Source organism: Heterodontus francisci, chromosome 1, assembly GCF_036365525.1.
Source record: "Heterodontus francisci isolate sHetFra1 chromosome 1, sHetFra1.hap1, whole genome shotgun sequence".
Taxonomy (NCBI): Eukaryota; Metazoa; Chordata; class Chondrichthyes; order Heterodontiformes; family Heterodontidae; genus Heterodontus; species Heterodontus francisci.
Window position 1 is genome coordinate 160,994,237 of NC_090371.1, and position 18,704 is coordinate 161,012,940.

An 18,704-nucleotide genomic window follows, 5' to 3' on the forward strand; every position below is an offset into this window, starting at 1 on the left:
TTTATCTTCGTCATCTTCATCTTCATCATCATCTTCATCATCATCTTCTTCATCATCTTCATCTTCTTCATCTTCTTCACCATCACCTTCTTCATCTTCATCTTCATCTTCATCATCATCATCTTCATCTTCATCTTCTTCATCTTCATCTTCATCTTCTTCATCTTCATCTTCATCTTCATCTTCTTCTTCTTCATCTTCATCTTCTTCATCATCATCTTCTTCATCATCATCTTCTTCTTCATCTTCATCTTCTTCATCTACTTCATCATCATCTTCATCTTCTTCATCTTCATCTTCACCTTCACCTTCTTCATCTTCTTCTTCATCTTCATCTTCATCATCTTCATCATTTTCATCTTCATCTTCTTCATCTTCTTCATCTTCATCTTCTTCTTCTTCTTCTTCATCTTCATCATCATCTTCTTCATCTTCTTCATCTTCTTCATCTTCATCTTCTTCTTCTTCTTCTTCATCTTCATCTTCATCATCATCTTCTTCATCTTCTTCATCTTCATCTTCATCTTCATCATCATCTTCTTCATCATCTTCATCTTCTTCACCATCACCTTCTTCATCTTCATCTTCATCTTCATCATGATCTTCATCATCTTCATCTTCTTCATCTTCTTCATCTTCTTCATCTTCATCTTCTTCATCTTCATCTTCTTCATCTTCTTCATCTTCATCTTCTTCATCATCATCTTCATCTTCTTCATCTTCTTCATCTTCATCTACTTCATCATCATCTTGATCTTCTTCATCTTCATCTTCACCTTCACCTTCTTCACCTTCACCTTCTTCATCTTCATCTTCATCTTCATCTTCATCATTTTCATCTTCATCTTCTTCATCTTCTTCATCTTCTTCATCTTCTTCATCTTCTTCTTCTTCTTCTTCATCTTCATCTTCATCTTCATCATCTTCTTCATCTTCATCTTCTTCATCATCATCTTCTTCATCATCATCTTCATCATCTTCTTCATCTTCTTCATCTTCACCTTCATCTTCATCTTCTTCATCTTCATCTACTTCATCTTCATCTTCATCTTCATCTTCATCTTCATCTTCTTCATCTTCATCTTCATCTTCTTCTTCATCTTCATCTTCTTCATCTTCTTCATCTTCTTCATCTTCATCTTCTGCATCATCATCATCTTCATCTTCTTTATCTTCGTCATCTTCATGTTCATCTTCATCTTCTTCATCTGCATCATCATCATCTTCATCTTCATCTTCTTCATCTTCTTCATCTTCATCTTCTTCATGTTCTTCATCTTCATCTTCATCTTCATCTTCATCTTCTTCGTCTTCTTCATCATCATCTTCTTCATCTTCATCTTCTTCATCTTCATCTTCATCTTCATCTTCATCTTCATCTTCATCTTCATCTTCATCTTCTTCATCTTCATCTTCAGCTTCTTCAGCTTCTTCAGCTTCATCTTCTTCATCTTCATCATCTTCTTCATCTTCATCTTCATCATCTTCATCTTCTTCATCTTCACCTTCACCTTCACCTTCACCTTCACCTTCTTCATCTTCGTCTTCATCTTCTTCATCATCTTCATCTTCATCTTCATCATCATCATCATCATCTTCATCTTCTTCATCTTCTTCATCAACTTCATCAACTTCATCATCATCATCATCTTCATCTTCATCTTCTTCATCTTGATCTTCTTCATCTTCATCTTCATCTTCATCTTCATCTTCAGCTTCAGCTTCAGCTTCAGCTTCTTCAGCTTCTTCAGCTACATCTTCATCTTCATCTTCTTCATCTTCATCATCTTCATCTTCATCTTCATCTTCTTCATCTTCTTCATCTTCTTCATCTTCTTCATCTTCATCATCTTCATCATCTTCATCTTCATCTTCATCTTCATCTTCATCATCTTCATCTTCATCTTCATCTTCATCTTTTTCGTCTTCTTCATCTTCTTCATCTTCATCTTCATCTTCATCTTCTTCATCATCATCTTCTTCATCTTCATCATCTTCATCTTCTTCATCTTCATCTTCTTCATCATCATCGTCGTCTTCATCTTCTTCATCTTCATCTTCATCTTCTTCATCTTCATCTTCATCTTCTTCATCATCATCTTCTTCATCATCTTCATCGTCTTCATCTTCTTCATCTTCATCATCATCTTCATCATCTTCATCTTCAACTTCATCATCTTCATCTTCATCTTCTTCATCATCATCTTCTTCATCATCTTCATCATCTTCATCTTCTTCATCTTCATCATCTTCATCATCTTCATCTTCAACTTCATCATCTTCTTCATCTTCATTTTCATCTTCATCATCTTCATCTTCATCTTCTTCATCTTCATCTTCTTCATCATCATCTTCTTCATCATCTTCATCTTCTTCATCTTAATCTTCTTCATCTTCATCATCATCTTCATCTTCATCATCTTCATCTTCTTCATCTTCATCTTCTTCATCTTCATCATCATCTTCATCTTCATCATCTTCATCTTCTTCATCTTCATTTTCATCTTCATCATCTTCATCTTCATCTTCTTCATCTTCTTCTTCATCATCATCATCTTCTTCATCATCTTCATCATCTTCATCATCTTCATCTTCATCTTCTTCATCTTCTTCATCTTCATCATCATCTTCATCTTCATCTTCATCTTCATCTTCATCTTCATCTTCATCTTCATCTTCACCTTCTTCACCTTCTTCACCTTCTTCACCTTCTTCACCATCTTCATCTTCATCTTCATCTTCATCTTCATCATCTTCATCTTCATCTTCATCTTCATCTTCTTCATCTTCTTCTTCATCTTCTTCATCTTCTTCATCTTCATCATCTTCTTCATCATCTTCATCTTCATCTTCATCTTCATCATCTTCATCTTCATCTTCATCTTCATCATCTTCATCATCTTCATCTTCATCTTCATCTTCATCTTCATCATCTTCATCTTCATCTTCATCTTCATCTTCATCTTCTTCATCTTCATCTTCATCTTCATCTTCATCTTCATCTTCATCTCCATCTCCATCTCCATCTCCATCATCATCATCATCATCATCATCTCCATCTTCATCATCATCTTCTTCATCTTCTTCATCATCATCTTCTTCATCTTCTTCATCTTCATCTTCATCTTCATCTTCATCTTCATCTTCTTCATCATCATCATCTTCATCATCTTCTTCTTCTTCATCTTCATCTTCATCTTCATCTTCATCTTCATCTTCATCTTCATCTTCATCATCTTCTTCATCTTCATCTTCTTCATCTTCATCTTCTTCATCATCTTCTTCTTCATCTTCATCTTCATCTTCTTCATCATCTTCATCTTCATCTTCTTCATCATCATCTTCTTCATCATCTTTATCTTCGTCATCTTCATCTTCATCATCTTCATCTTCATCTTCTTCATCTTCATCATCTTCATCATCTTCATCTTCTTCATCTTCTTCATCTTCATCATCTTCATCTTCTTCATCTTCATCTTCATCTTCATCATCTTCTTCATCATCTTCTACATCATCTTCATCTTCTTCATCTTCTTCATCTTCTTCATCTTCATCTTCATCTTCATCTTCATCTTCTTCATCATCTTCTTCATCATCTTCTTCATCATCTTCTTCATCATCATCTTCTTCATCTTCTTCACCTTCACCTTCACCTTCACCTTCACCTTCTTCATCTTCATCTTCATCTTCATCTTCATCTTCTTCATCTTCATCTTCATCTTCATCTTCATCTTCATCTTCATCATCTTCATCTTCATCTTCATCTTCATCTTCATCATCTTCATCTTCATCTTCATCTTCATCTTCATCTTCATCTTCATCTTCATCTTCATCTTCATCATCTTCTTCTTCACCTTCTTCGTCTTCGTCTTCGTCTTCATCTTCTTCATCATCTTCATCTCCATCTTCATCTTCTTCTTCATCTTCATCTTCATCTTCTTCATCATCTTCATCTTCATCTTCTTCATCATCTTCTTCATCATCTTTATCTTCGTCATCTTCATCTTCATCATTTTCATCTTCATCTTCTTCATCTTCATCATCTTCATCATCTTCATCTTCTTCATCTTCATCATCTTCATCTTCTTCATCTTCATCTTCATCTTCATCATCTTCTTCATCATCTTCTACATCATCTTCATCTTCTTCATCTTCTTCATCTTCTTCATCTTCTTCATCATCTTCATCTTCATCTTCTTCATCTTCATCTTCATCTTCTTCATCATCTTCATCTTCTTCATCATCTTCTTCATCATCTTCATCATCTTCTTCATCATCTTCATCTTCATCTTCATCTTCATCTTCATCTTCATCTTCATCTTCTTCATTTTCATTTTCATTTTCATCTTCACCTTCACCTACACCTTCTTCATCTTCATCTTCTTCATCTTCTTCATCTTCATCTTCATCTTCTTCATCTTTTTCATCTTCATCTTCACCTTCTTCATCTTCGTCTTCGTCTTCATCTTCATCTTCTTCATCTTCATCTTCTTCATCATCTTCATCTTCATCTTCTTCATCATCATCTTCTTCATCATCTTTATCTTCGTCATCTTCATCTTCATCTTCTTCATCTTTTTCATCTTCATCTTCATCATCTTCATCTTCATCTTCTTCATCTTCATCTTCACCTTCTTCATCTTCGTCTTCGTCTTCATCTTCATCTTCTTCATCTTCATCTTCTTCATCATCTTCATCTTCATCTTCTTCATCATCATCTTCTTCATCATCTTTATCTTCGTCATCTTCATCTTCATCTTCATCTTCATCTTCATCATCATCTTCTTCATCATCTTCATCTTCATCTTCATCTTCATCTTCATCATCATCTTCATCATCTTCATCATCTTCTTCATCATCTTCTTCATCATCTTCATCTTCATCTTCATCTTCATCTTCATCTTCATCTTCATCATCTTCATCATCTTCATCATCTTCATCTTCTTCATCTTCATCTTCTTCATCTTCATCTTCTTCATCTTCATCTTCTTCATCTTCATCTTCTTCATCATCATCTTCTTCTTCTTCTTCATCTTCATCTTCTTCATCTTCATCTTCATCTTCATCTTCTTCATCTTCATCTTCATCTTCTTCATCATCATCTTCTTCATCTTCATCTTCTTCATCTTCATCTTCTTCATCTTCTTCATCTTCATCTTCTTCATCTTCATCTTCTTCATCTACTTCATCATCATCTTCTTCTTCATCTTCATCTTCTTCATCTACTTCATCATCATCTTCATCTTCACCTTCACCTTCACCTTCTTCATCTTCATCATCTTCTTCATCTTCTTCATCTTCATCTTCATCTTCATCTTCATCTTCTTCATCTTCATCATCTTCATCTCCATCTTCATCTTCTTCTTCATCTTCATCTTCATCTTCTTCATCATCTTCATCTTCTTCTTCTTCATCATCATCTTCTTCATCATCTTTATCTTCGTCATCTTCATCTTCATCTTCATCTTCATCTTCTTCATCTTCTTCATCTTCATCATCTTCATCTTCTTCATCTTCATCATCTTCATCTTCTTCATCTTCATCTTCATCTTCATCATCTTCTTCATCATCTTCTACATCATCTTCATCTTCTTCATCTTCTTCATCTTCTTCATCATCTTCTTCATCATCTTCATCATCTTCATCTTCATCTTCATCTTCATCTTCATCATCTTCATCATCTTCTTCATCATCTTCATCTTCATCTTCATCTTCATCATCTTCATCTTCATCTTCATCTTCATCATCTTCATCTTCATCTTCATCTTCATCTTCTTCATCTTCATCTTCATCTTCATCTTCATCTTCTTCATCTTCATCTTCATCTTCATCTTCTTCATTTTCATTTTCATTTTCATCTTCACCTTCACCTACACCTTCTTCATCTTCATCTTCATCTTCTTCATCTTCTTCATCTTCATCTTCATCTTCTTCATCTTTTTCATCTTCATCTTCATCATCTTCATCTTCATCTTCATCTTCTTCATCTTCATCTTCACCTTCTTCATCTTTGTCTTCGTCTTCATCTTCATCTTCTTCATCTTCATCTTCTTCATCATCTTCATCTTCATCTTCTTCATCATCATCTTCTTCATCATCTTTATCTTCGTCATCTTCATCTTCATCTTCATCTTCTTCATCTTTTTCATCTTCATCTTCATCTTCATCTTCACCTTCTTCATCTTCGTCTTCGTGTTCATCTTCATCTTCTTCATCTTCATCTTCTTCATCATCTTCATCTTCATCTTCTTCATCATCATCTTCTTCATCATCTTTATCTTCGTCATCTTCATCTTCATCTTCATCATCATCTTCTTCATCATCTTCATCTTCTTCATCTTCTTCACCATCACCTTCTTCATCTTCATCTTCATCTTCTTCATCATCTTCATCATCTTCATCTTCATCTTCATCTTCATCTTCATCTTCATCTTCTTCATCATCATCTTCTTCATCTTCATCTTCTTCATCTTCATCTTCTTCATCTTCATCTTCTTCATCTACTTCATCATCATCTTCTTCTTCATCTTCATCTTCTTCATCTACTTCATCATCATCTTCATCTTCACCTTCACCTTCACCTTCTTCATCTTCATCTTCATCTTCATCATCTTCATCATTTTCATCATCTTCTTCATCTTCTTCATCTTCATCTTCTTCTTCTTCATCTTCATCTTCTTCATCATCTTCATCATCATCTTCTTCATCTTCATCTTCTTCTTCTTCATCTTCATCTTCATCTTCTTCATCATCATCTTCTTCATCATCATCTTCTTCATCTTCTTCATCTTCTTCATCTTCATCTTCTTCATCTTCATCTTCTTCATCTTCACCTTCATCTTCATCTTCTTCATCTTCATCTTCTTCATCTTCTTCATCATCTTCTTCATCATCATCATCTTCTTCATCATCATCTTCTTCATCTTCATCATTTTCATCTTCATCATTTTCATCTTCATCTTCATCTTCTTCATCTTCATCTTCTTCATCTTCTTCATCTTCATCTTCTTCATCTTTTTCATCTTCATCTTCATCATCTTCATCTTCTTCATCTTCATCTTTACCTTCTTCATCTTCGTCTTCGTCTTCATCTTCTTCATCTTCATCTTCTTCATCTTCATCTTCTTCATCTTCATCTTCTTCATCATCTTCATCTTCATCTTCTTCATCATCATCTTCTTCATCACCTTTATCTTCGTCATCTTCATCTTCATCTTCATCTTCATCTTCATCTTCATCTTCTTCATCATCTTCATCTTCTTCATCTTCTTCACCATCACCTTCTTCATCTTCATCTTCATCTTCATCATCTTCATCATCTTCTTCATCTTCATCATCTTCATCTTCATCTTCATCTTCATCTTCTTCATCTTCATCTTCATCTTCATCTTCATCTTCTTCATCATCATCTTCTTCATCTTCATCTTCTTCATCTTCATCTTCTTCATCTTCATCTTCATCTTCATCTTCATCTTCATCTTCATCTTCTTCATCTTCTTCATCTTCTTCATCTTCTTCTTCATCTTCATCTTCTTCATCTACTTCATCATCATCTTCATCTTCACCTTCACCTTCACCTTCACCTTCTTCATCTTCATCTTCATCTTCATCATCTTCATCATTTTCATCTTCATCTTCTTCATCTTCTTCATCTTCTTCTTCTTCTTCTTCTTCTTCATCTTCATCTTCTTCATCATCATCTTCTTCATCATCATCTTCTTCATCATCATCTTCTTCATCTTCATCTTCATCTTCTTCATCATCATCTTCTTCTTCATCTTCATCTTCTTCATCTTCAGCTTCTTCATCTTCATCTTCTTCATCATCATCTTCTTCATCATCATCTTCTTCATCATCATCTTCTTCATCATCATCTTCATCTTCTTCATCATCATCTTCTTCTTCATCTTCATCTTCTTCATCTTCAGCTTCTTCATCTTCACCTTCATCTTCATCTTCTTCATCTTCATCTTCTTCATCTTCTTCATCATCTTCTTCATCATCATCTTCTTCATCATCATCTTCTTCATCTTCTTCATCTTCATCTTCATCTTCATCATCTTCATCATTTTCATCTTCATCTTCATCTTCATCTTCATCTTCTTCATCATCTTCATCATCATCTTCTTCATCATCATCTTCTCCATCTTCTTCATCTTCATCTTCATCTTTTTCATCATCTTCTTCATCATCTTTATCTTCGTCATCTTCATCTTCATCTTCTTCATCTTCATCTTCATCTTCATCATCATCTTCTTCATCTTCATCTTCATCTTCTTCATCTTCATCTTCTTCACCATCACCTTCTTCATCTTCATCTTCATCTTCATCTTCATCATGATCTTCATCATCTTCATCATCTTCATCTTCTTCATCTTCATCTTCTTCATCTTCATCTTCTTCATCTTCATCTTCTTCATCATCATCTTCTTCATCTTCATCTTCTTCATCTTCATCTTCTTCATCGTCATCTTCTTCATCTTCTTCATCTTCTTCATCATCTTCTTCATCATCATCTTCTTCATCATCATCTTCTTCATCTTCATCATTTTCATCTTCATCATTTTCATCTTCATCTTCATCTTCTTCATCTTCATCTTCTTCATCTTCTTCATCTTCATCTTCTTCATCTTTTTCATCTTCATCTTCATCATCTTCATCTTCTTCATCTTCATCTTTACCTTCTTCATCTTCGTCTTCGTCTTCATCTTCTTCATCTTCATCTTCTTCATCTTCATCTTCTTCATCTTCATCTTCTTCATCATCTTCATCTTCATCTTCTTCATCATCATCTTCTTCATCACCTTTATCTTCGTCATCTTCATCTTCATCTTCATCTTCATCTTCATCTTCATCTTCTTCATCATCTTCATCTTCTTCATCTTCTTCACCATCACCTTCTTCATCTTCATCTTCATCTTCATCATCTTCATCATCTTCATCATCTTCATCATCTTCTTCATCTTCATCATCTTCATCTTCATCTTCATCTTCATCTTCATCTTCATCTTCTTCATCATCATCTTCTTCATCTTCTTCATCTTCTTCATCTTCATCTTCATCTTCTTCATCTTCATCTTCTTCATCTTCATCTTCTTCATCTTCATCTTCATCTTCTTCATCTTCTTCATCTTCTTCTTCATCTCCATCTTCTTCATCTACTTCATCATCATCTTCATCTTCACCTTCACCTTCACCTTCTTCATCTTCATCTTCATCTTCATCTTCATCATCTTCATCATTTTCATCTTCATCTTCTTCATCTTCTTCTTCATCTTCTTCTTCTTCATCTTCTTCTTCTTCTTCTTCATCTTCATCTTCTTCATCATCATCTTCTTCATCATCATCTTCTTCATCATCTTCTTCTTCATCTTCATCTTCATCTTCTTCATCTTCATCTTCTTCATCTTCAGCTTCTTCATCTTCACCTTCATCTTCATCTTCTTCATCATCTTCTTCATCATCATCTTCTTCATCATCATCTTCTTCATCTTCTTCATCTTCATCTTCATCTTCATCATCTTCATCATTTTCATCTTCATCTTCATCTTCATCTTCATCTTCATCTTCTTCATCATCTTCATCATCATCATCTTCTTCATCATCATCTTCTCCATCTTCTTCATCTTCATCTTCATCTTCATCATCATCTTCTTCATCATCTTCATCTTCTTCATCTTCATCTTCTTCACCATCACCTTCTTCATCTTCATCTTCATCTTCATCTTCATCTTCATCATGATCTTCATCATCTTCATCATCTTCATCTTCTTCATCTTCTTCATCTTCATCTTCATCTTCTTCATCTTCATCTTCTTCATCTTCATCTTCTTCATCATCATCTTCTTCATCTTCATCTTCTTCATCTTCATCTTCTTCATCGTCATCTTCTTCATCTACTTCATCATCATCTTCATCTTCATCTTCTTCATCTTCTTCATCTACTTCATCATCATCTTCTTCATCTTCATCTTCACCTTCACCTTCTTCACCTTCACCTTCTTCATCTTCATCTTCATCTTCATCATCTTCATCATTTTCATCTTCATCTTCTTCATCTTCATCTTCATCTTCTTCTTCTTCTTCATCTTCATCTTCATCTTCTTCATCATCATCTTGTTCATCATCATCTTCTTCATCTTCTTCATCTTCACCTTCATCTTCATCTTCTTCATCTTCATCTTCATCCTCTTCATCTTCATCTTCATCCTCTTCATCTTCATCTTCATCTTCATCTTCATCTTCATCTTCATCATCTTCATCTTCTTTATCTTCATCATCTTCATCTTCATCTTCTTCATCTTCTTCATCTTCATCATCTTCATCATCATCATCTTCTTCATCTTCTTCATCTTCATCTTCTTCATCTTCTTCATCTTCATCTTCTTCATCTTCTTCATCTTCTTCTTCATCTTCATCATCTTCATCTTCATCTTCTTCATCTTCGTCATCTTCATCTTCATCTTCTTCATCTTCATCTTCATCTTCATCTTCTTCATCTTCATCTTCTTCTTCATCTTCGTCATCTTCATCTTCTTCTTCTTCATCTTCATCTTCATCTTCTTCTTCATCTTCTTCAGCTTCTTCAGCTTCATCTTCTTCATCTTCATCTTCTTCATCATCATCTTCTTCATCTTCATCTTCATCATCTTCATCTTCTTCATCTTCACCTTCACCTTCACCTTCTTCATCTTCGTCTTCATCTTCTTCATCATCTTCGTCTTCATCTTCATCATCATCATCGTCATCATCTTCTTCATCTTCATCTTCATCTTCTTCATCTTCTTCATCTTCTTGATCATCTTCATCATCTTCATCATCTTCATCATCATCTTCATCTTCTTCATCATCTTCATCTTCATCTTCTTCATCTTGATCTTCTTCATCTTCACCTTCACCTTCTTCTTCATCTTCTTCATCTTCTTCATCTTCATCATCTTCATCTTCATCTTCAGCTTCAGCTTCTTCAGCTTCTTCAGCTTCTTCAGCTTCATCTTCATCTTCATCTTCGTCTTCTTCATCTTCTTCATCTTCATCTTCATCTTCATCTTCATCTTCATCTTCATCTTCATCTTCATCATCATCATCATCGTCGTCTTCATCTTCTTCATCTTCTTCATCTTCATCTTCTTCATCTTCATCTTCTTCATCTTTATCTTCATCTTCTTCATCTTCATCTTCTTCATCTTCATCTTCTTCATCATCATCTTCTTCATCATCTTCATCATCTTCATCTTCTTCATCTTCATCATCTTCATCATCTTCATCTTCAACTTCATCATCTTCATCTTCATCTTCATCATCTTCATCTTCATCTTCATCATCTTCATCTTCTTCATCTTCATCTTCTTCATCGTCATCTTCTTCATCTTCTTCATCTTTTTCATCATCATCTTCTTCATCATCTTCATCATCTTCATCTTCTTCATCTTCATCTTCTTCATCTTCATCTTCTTCATCTTCATCATCTTCATCTTCATCATCTTCATCTTCATCTTCTTCATCTTCTTCATCTTCATCATCTTCATCTTCTTCTTCATCATCTTCTTCATCTTCTTCATTCTCTTCATCTTCTTCATCATCTTCATCTTCATCTTCTTCATCTTCATCTTCTTCACCTTCTTCACCTTCACCTTCTTCACCTTCACCTTCTTCATACTCTTCATCATCTTCATCTTCTTCATCTTCATCTTCTTCATCATCATCTTCTTCATCATCATCTTCTTCATCATCATCTTCTTCATCATCTTCATCTTCTTCATCTTCATCTTCATGTTCATCATCTTCATCTTCACCTTCACCTTCTTCATATTCTTCATCATCTTCATCTTCACCTTCACCTTCTTCATATTCTTCATCATCTTCATCTTCATCTTCATCTTCATCTTCATCTTCATCTTCATCTTCATCTTCATCTTCTTCAACTTCATCTTCTTCATCTTCATCTCTTCATCATCATCTTTTCTTCTTCATCTTCATCTTCTTCATCTTCATCTTCATCATCTTCATCATCTTCATCATCTTCATCTTCACCTTCATCTTCTTCATCTTCATCATCTTTATCTTCATCTTCTTCATCTTCTTCATCTTCATCTTCTTCATCTTCATCTTCATCTTCATCATCATCTTTATCTTCATCTTCTTCATCTTCATCTTCATCTTGAGCTTCATCTTCTTCATCTTCATCATCTTTATCTTCTTCATCTTCTTCATCTTCATCTTCTTCATCTTCATCTTCTTCATCTTCATCTTCTTCATCTTCATCTTCTTCATCATCATCTTCTTCATCTTCATCTTCTTCATCTTCATCTTCTTCATCATCATCATCTTCATCATCTTCATCTTCATCATCTTCATCATCTTCTTCATCTTCTTCATCTTCTTCATCTTCTTCATCTTCATCTTCATCTTCTTCATCTTCATCTTCATCATCTTCATCATCTTCTTCATCTTCTTCATCGTCATCTTCTTCATCTTCATCTTCTTCATCTTCATCTTCTTCATCTTCATCTTCTTCTTCTTCATCTTCATCTTCTTCTTCTTCATCATCATCTTCTTCATCTTTATCTTTATCTTCATCTTCATCTTCTTCATCTTCACCTTCATCTTCATCTTCATCTTCATCCTCTTCACCTTCATCTTCATCTTCATCATCTTCATCTTCTTCATCTTCATCATCTTCATCATCTTCATCTTCATCTTCATCTTCATCTTCATCTTCTTCATCTTCTTCATCTTCTTCATCTTCATCTTCTTCATCTTCTTCATCTTCTTCATCTTCATCTTCATCTTCTTCATCATCATCTTCTTCGTCATCTTCATCTTCGTCAGCTTCATCATCTTCTTCATCATCATCTTCTTCATCTTCATCTTCTTCTTCATCTTCATCATCTTCATCTTCATCTTCATCTTCATCTTCATCTTCATCTTCATCTTCATCTTCATCTTCATCTTCATCTTCATCATCTTCATCTTCATCTTCATCATCTTCATCATCTTCTTCATCTTCTTCATCATCTTCTTCATCTTCTTCATCTTCTTCATCATCTTCATCATCTTCATCATCTTCATCTTCATCGTCATCATCTTCTTCTTCTTCATCTTCATCTTCTTCATCATCATCTTCTTCATCTTCTTCATCATCTTCATCTTCTTCTTCATCCTCATCTTCATCTTCTTGATCTTCATCTTCATCTTCATTTTCATCATCTTCATCTTCATCTTCATCTTCATCTTGATCTTCATCTTCATCTTCATCTTCATCTTCTTCATCTTCATCTTCATCTTCATCTTCATCTTCATCTTCTTCATCTTCTTCATCTTCTTCATCATCTTCATCTTCATCTTCTTCATCTTCTTCATCATCTTCATCTTCTTCATCTTCATCTTCTTCTTGATCTTCATCTTCGTCATCTTCATCTTCTTCATCATCTTCATCATCTTCTTCATCATCTTCATCTTCTTCTTCATCTTCATCTTCGTCATCTTCATCTTCATCTTCTTCATCTTCATCTTCGTCTTCTTCATCTTCGTCTTCATCATCTTCATCTTCATCTTCTTCATCATCTTCATCTTCATCTTCATCTTCACCTTCTTCATCTTCATCATCTTCATCTTCATCTTCATCTTCTTCATCTTCTTCGTCATCATCTTCTTCATCTTCATCTTCTTCATCTTCATCTTCTTCATCTTCATCTTCTTCAACTTCATCTTCATCTTCTTCATCATCATCTTCTTCATCATCTTCATCATCTTCATCTTCATCTTCATCATCTTCATCATCATCTTCATCATCTTCATCATCTTCATCATCTTCATCTTCTTCATCTTCATCTTCCTCTTCATCTTCATCTTCTTCATCTTCATCTTCTTCATCTTCATCATCTTCATCTTCATCTTCTTCATCTTCATCTTCTTCATCATCATCTTCTTCATCATCTTCATCTTCATCATCTTCATCATCTTCTTCATCTTCATCTTCTTCATCATCATCTTCTTCATCATCATCTTCTTCATCTTCTTCACCTTCACCTTCTTCACCTTCACCTTCTTCATATTCTTCATCATCTTCATCTTATTCTTCATCTTCTTCATCTTCATCTTCTTCATCATCATCTTCTTCATCATCATCTTCTTCATCATCATCTTCTTCATCATCATCTTCTTCATCATCTTCATCTTCTTCATCTTCATCTTCATCTTCATGTTCATCATCTTCATCTTCACCTTCACCTTCTTCATATTCTTCATCATCTTCATCTTCATCTTCATCTTCTTCATCTTCTTCATCTTCATCTTCATCTTCATCTTCTTCATCTTCTTCATCTTCATCTTCATCTTCATCTTCATCTTCTTCTTCTTCATCTTCTTCATCTTCTTCATCTTCAACTTCATCTTCTTCATCTTCATCTCTTCATCATCATCTTTTCTTCTTCATCTTCATCTCTTCATCATCATCATCATCTTCATCTTCACCTTCATCTTCTTCATCTTCATCATCTTTATCTTCATCTTCTTCATCTTCTTCATCTTCATCATCTTCATCTTCATCTTCATCATCTTCATCTTCATCTTCATCATCTTCATCTTCATCTTGAGCTTCATCTTCTTCATCTTCATCATCTTTATCTTCTTCATCTTCTTCATCTTCATCTTCTTCATCTTCATCTTCTTCATCTTCATCTTCTTCATCTTCATCTTCTTCATCATCATCTTCTTCATCATCTTCATCTTCATCTTCATCATCTTCATCTTCATCTTCATCATCTTCATCATCATCTTCATCTTCTTCATCTTCTTCATCTTCTTCATCTTCATCTTCATGTTCATCATCTTCATCATCTTCATCTTCACCTTCACCTTCTTCATATTCTTCATCATCTTCATCTTCATCTTCATCTTCTTCATCTTCATCTTCTTCATCTTCTTCATCTTCTTCATCTTCATCTTCTTCTTCATCTTCTTCATCTTCATCTTCTTCATCTTCTTCATCTTCAACTTCATCTTCTTCATCTTCATCTCTTCATCATCATCTTTTCATCTTCATCTTCTTCATCTTCTTCATCTTCATCTTCTTCATCTTCATCTTCATCATCTTCATCATCTTCATCTTCACCTTCATCTTCTTCATCTTCATCTTTATCTTCATCTTTATCTTCATCTTCTTCATCTTCTTCTTCTTCATTTTCATCTTCATCTTCATCTTCATCTTCATCATCATCATCATCTTCAGCTTCAGCTTCAGCTTCATCTTCTTCATCTTCATCATCATCTTTATCTTCTTCATCTTCTTCATCATCATCTTCTTCATCTTCGTCATCTTCATCTTCATCTTCATCTTCTTCATCTTCTTCATCCTCATCTTCTTCATCATCATCTTCATCTTCTTCATCTTCTTCTTCTTCTTCTTCTTCTTCATCTTCATCTTCATCTTCATCTTCTTCTTCTCCTTCTTCTTCTTCTTCATCTTCATCTTCATCTTCATCTTCATCATCTTCATCATCTCCATCATCATCTTCATCATCTTCATCATCTTCATCATCTTCATCATCATTTTCATCTTCTTCATCTTCTTCATCTTCTTCATCTTCTTCATCTTCTTCATCTTCTTCATCTTCATCTTCTTCATCTTCATCTTCTTCATCTTCATCTTCTTCATCATCTTCATCTTCATCTTCATCTTCTTCATCATCATCTTCTTCATCATCTTCATCTTCATCATCTTCATCATCTTCTTCATCTTCATCTTCTTCATCATCATCTTCTTCATCATCATCTTCTTCATCTTCTTCACCTTCACCTTCTTCATATTCTTCATCATCTTCATCTTCTTCTTCATCTTCTTCATCTTCATCTTCATCATCTTCTTCATCATCTTCATCTTCTTCATCATCATCTTCTTCATCATCTTCATCATCTTCTTCATCTTCATCATCTTCTTCATCTTCATCTTCATCTTCTTCATCATCATCTTCTTCATCATCATCTTCTTCATCTTCTTCACCTTCACCTTCTTCATATTCTTCATCATCTTCATCTTCTTCTTCATCTTCTTCATCATCATCTTCTTCATCATCATCTTCATCATTTTCATCTTCTTCATCTTCATCTTCATCTTCATGTTCATCATCTTCATCTTCACCTTCACCTTCTTCATATTCTTCATCATCTTCATCTTCATCTTCATCTTCATCTTCATCTTCATCTTCATCTTCATCTTCATCTTCATCTTCATCTTCATCTTCATCTTCTTCATCTTCAACTTCATCTTCTTCATCTTCAACTTCATCTTCAACTTCATCTTCAACTTCATCTTCAACTTCATCTTCAACTTCATCTTCAACTTCATCTTCAACTTCATCTTCATCTCTTCATCATCATCTTTTCTTCTTCATCTTCATCTTCTTCATCTTCATCTTCATCATCTTCATCTTCATCTTCATCTTCTTCATCTTCATCTTCATCTTCATCTTCTTCATCTTCTTCATCTTCTTCATCTTCATCTTCTTCATCTTCATCATCTTCATCTTCTTCATCTTCATCTTCATCTTCATCATCTTCTTCATCATCTTCTTCATCATCTTCATCATCTTCATCTTCATCATCTTCATCTTCATCTTCTTCATCATCTTCATCTTCATCATCTTCTTCATCATCTTCTTCATCATCTTCTTCATCATCTTCTTCATCATCTTCATCTTCATCTTCATCTTCATCTTCATCTTCATCATCTTCACCTTCACCTTCTTCATCATCTTCATCTTCATCTTCATCTTCATCTTCTTCATCTTTTTCATCTTTTTCATCTTCATCTTCATCATCTTCATCTTCTTCATCTTCATCTTCTTCATCATCATCTTCTTCATCATCTTCATCATCTTCATCTTCATCTTCATCTTCATCTTCTTCATCATCTTCATCATCTTCTTCATCATCTTCATCTTCATCTTCATCATCTTCATCTTCATCTTCTTCATCTTCACCTACACCTTCACCTTCTTCATCTTCATCTTCATCTTCATCTTCATCTTCATCATCTTCATCTTCATCTTTTTCATCTTCATCTTCATCATCTTCATCTTCTTCATCTTCATCTTCACCTTCTTCATCTTCGTCTTCGTCTTCATCTTCTTCATCTTCATCTTCATCTTCTTCATCTTCTTCATCTTCTTCATCTTCATCTTCATCTTCATCTTCTTCATCTTCATCTTCATCTTCATCTTCATCTTCATCTTCATCTTCATCATCTTCATCTTCATCTTCATCTTCATCTTCATCTTCATCTTCATCATCTTCATCTTCATCTTCATCTTCTTCTTCATCTTCATCTTCATCTTCATCTTCATCTTCATCTTCTTCATCTTCATCTTCATCTTCATCTTCATCTTCATCTTCATCTTCATCATCTTCATCTTCATCTTCATCTTCATCTTCACCTTCACCTTCACCTTCACCTTCACCTTCACCTTCACCTTCATCTTCATCTTCATCTTCATCTTCACCTTCACCTTCACCTTCACCTTCACCTTCATCTTCATCTTCATCTTCTTCATCATCTTCATCATCTTCATCATCTTCATCATCTTTATCTTCATCTTCATCTTCATCTTCATCATCTTCATCTTCATCTTCATCTTCATCTTCATCATCTTCATCTTCATCTTCATCTTCATCTTCATCTTCATCTTCACCTTCACCTTCACCTTCTTCATCTTCTTCATCTTCTTCATCTTCTTCATCTTCTTCATCTTCTTCATCTTCTTCATCTTCATCATCTTCATCATCTTCATCATCTTTATCTTCATCTTCTTCATCTTCTTCATCTTCTTCATCTTCTTCATCTTCTTCATCTTCATCATCTTCATCATCTTCATCTTCATCTTCATCATCTTCATCTTCATCTTCATCATCTTCATCTTCATCTTCATCATCTTCATCTTCATCTTCATCATCTTCATCTTCATCTTCATCTTCATCTTCATCTTCATCTTCACCTTCACCTTCACCTTCTTCATCTTCTTCATCTTCTTCATCTTCTTCATCTTCTTCATCTTCTTCATCTTCATCATCTTCATCATCTTCATCATCTTTATCTTCATCTTCTTCATCTTCTTCATCTTCTTCATCTTCTTCATCTTCTTCATCTTCTTCATCTTCATCATCTTCATCATCTTCATCTTCATCTTCATCATCTTCATCATCTTTATCTTCATCTTCTTCATCTTCATCTTCATCTTGAGCTTCATCTTCTTCATCTTCATCATCTTTATCTTCTTCATCTTCATCTTCTTCATCATCATCTTCATCTTCATCTTCATCATCTTCATCTTCATCTTCATCTTCATCATCTTCATCATCATCTTCATCATCTTCATCTTCTTCATCTTCTTCATCTTCATGTTCATCATCTTCATCTTCACCTTCACCTTCTTCATATTCTTCATCATCTTCATCTTCATCTTCATCTTCTTCATCTTCTTCATCTTCTTCATCTTCTTCATCTTCATCTTCATCTTCTTCTTCATCTTCTTCATCTTCATCTTCTTCATCTTCTTCATCTTCAACTTCATCTTCTTCATCTTCATCTCTTCATCATCATCTTTTCATCTTCATCTTCTTCATCTTCTTCATCTTCATCTTCATCTTCTTCATCTTCTTCATCTTCATCTTCTTCATCTTCATCTTCATCATCTTCATCATCTTCA

At 34.1% G+C, this 18,704-nt stretch overlaps 2 protein-coding genes across 2 annotated transcripts in view; both read left to right on the forward strand.

The window, feature by feature from the left end:
- Positions 1–18,704, forward strand: part of LOC137347055 (prominin-1-A-like) — a 289,266-nt gene that overhangs the window by 138,656 nt on the left and 131,906 nt on the right. The gene's annotated exons all lie outside the window — the stretch shown is intronic.
- Positions 7,595–17,404, forward strand: LOC137347158 (uncharacterized; the record flags this gene model as incomplete). Its single annotated transcript, XM_068011353.1, has 2 exons — positions 7,595–7,928; positions 16,500–17,404. Coding segments are annotated over 2 exons (1,239 nt in total), but the record flags the coding sequence as incomplete, so codon positions are not given.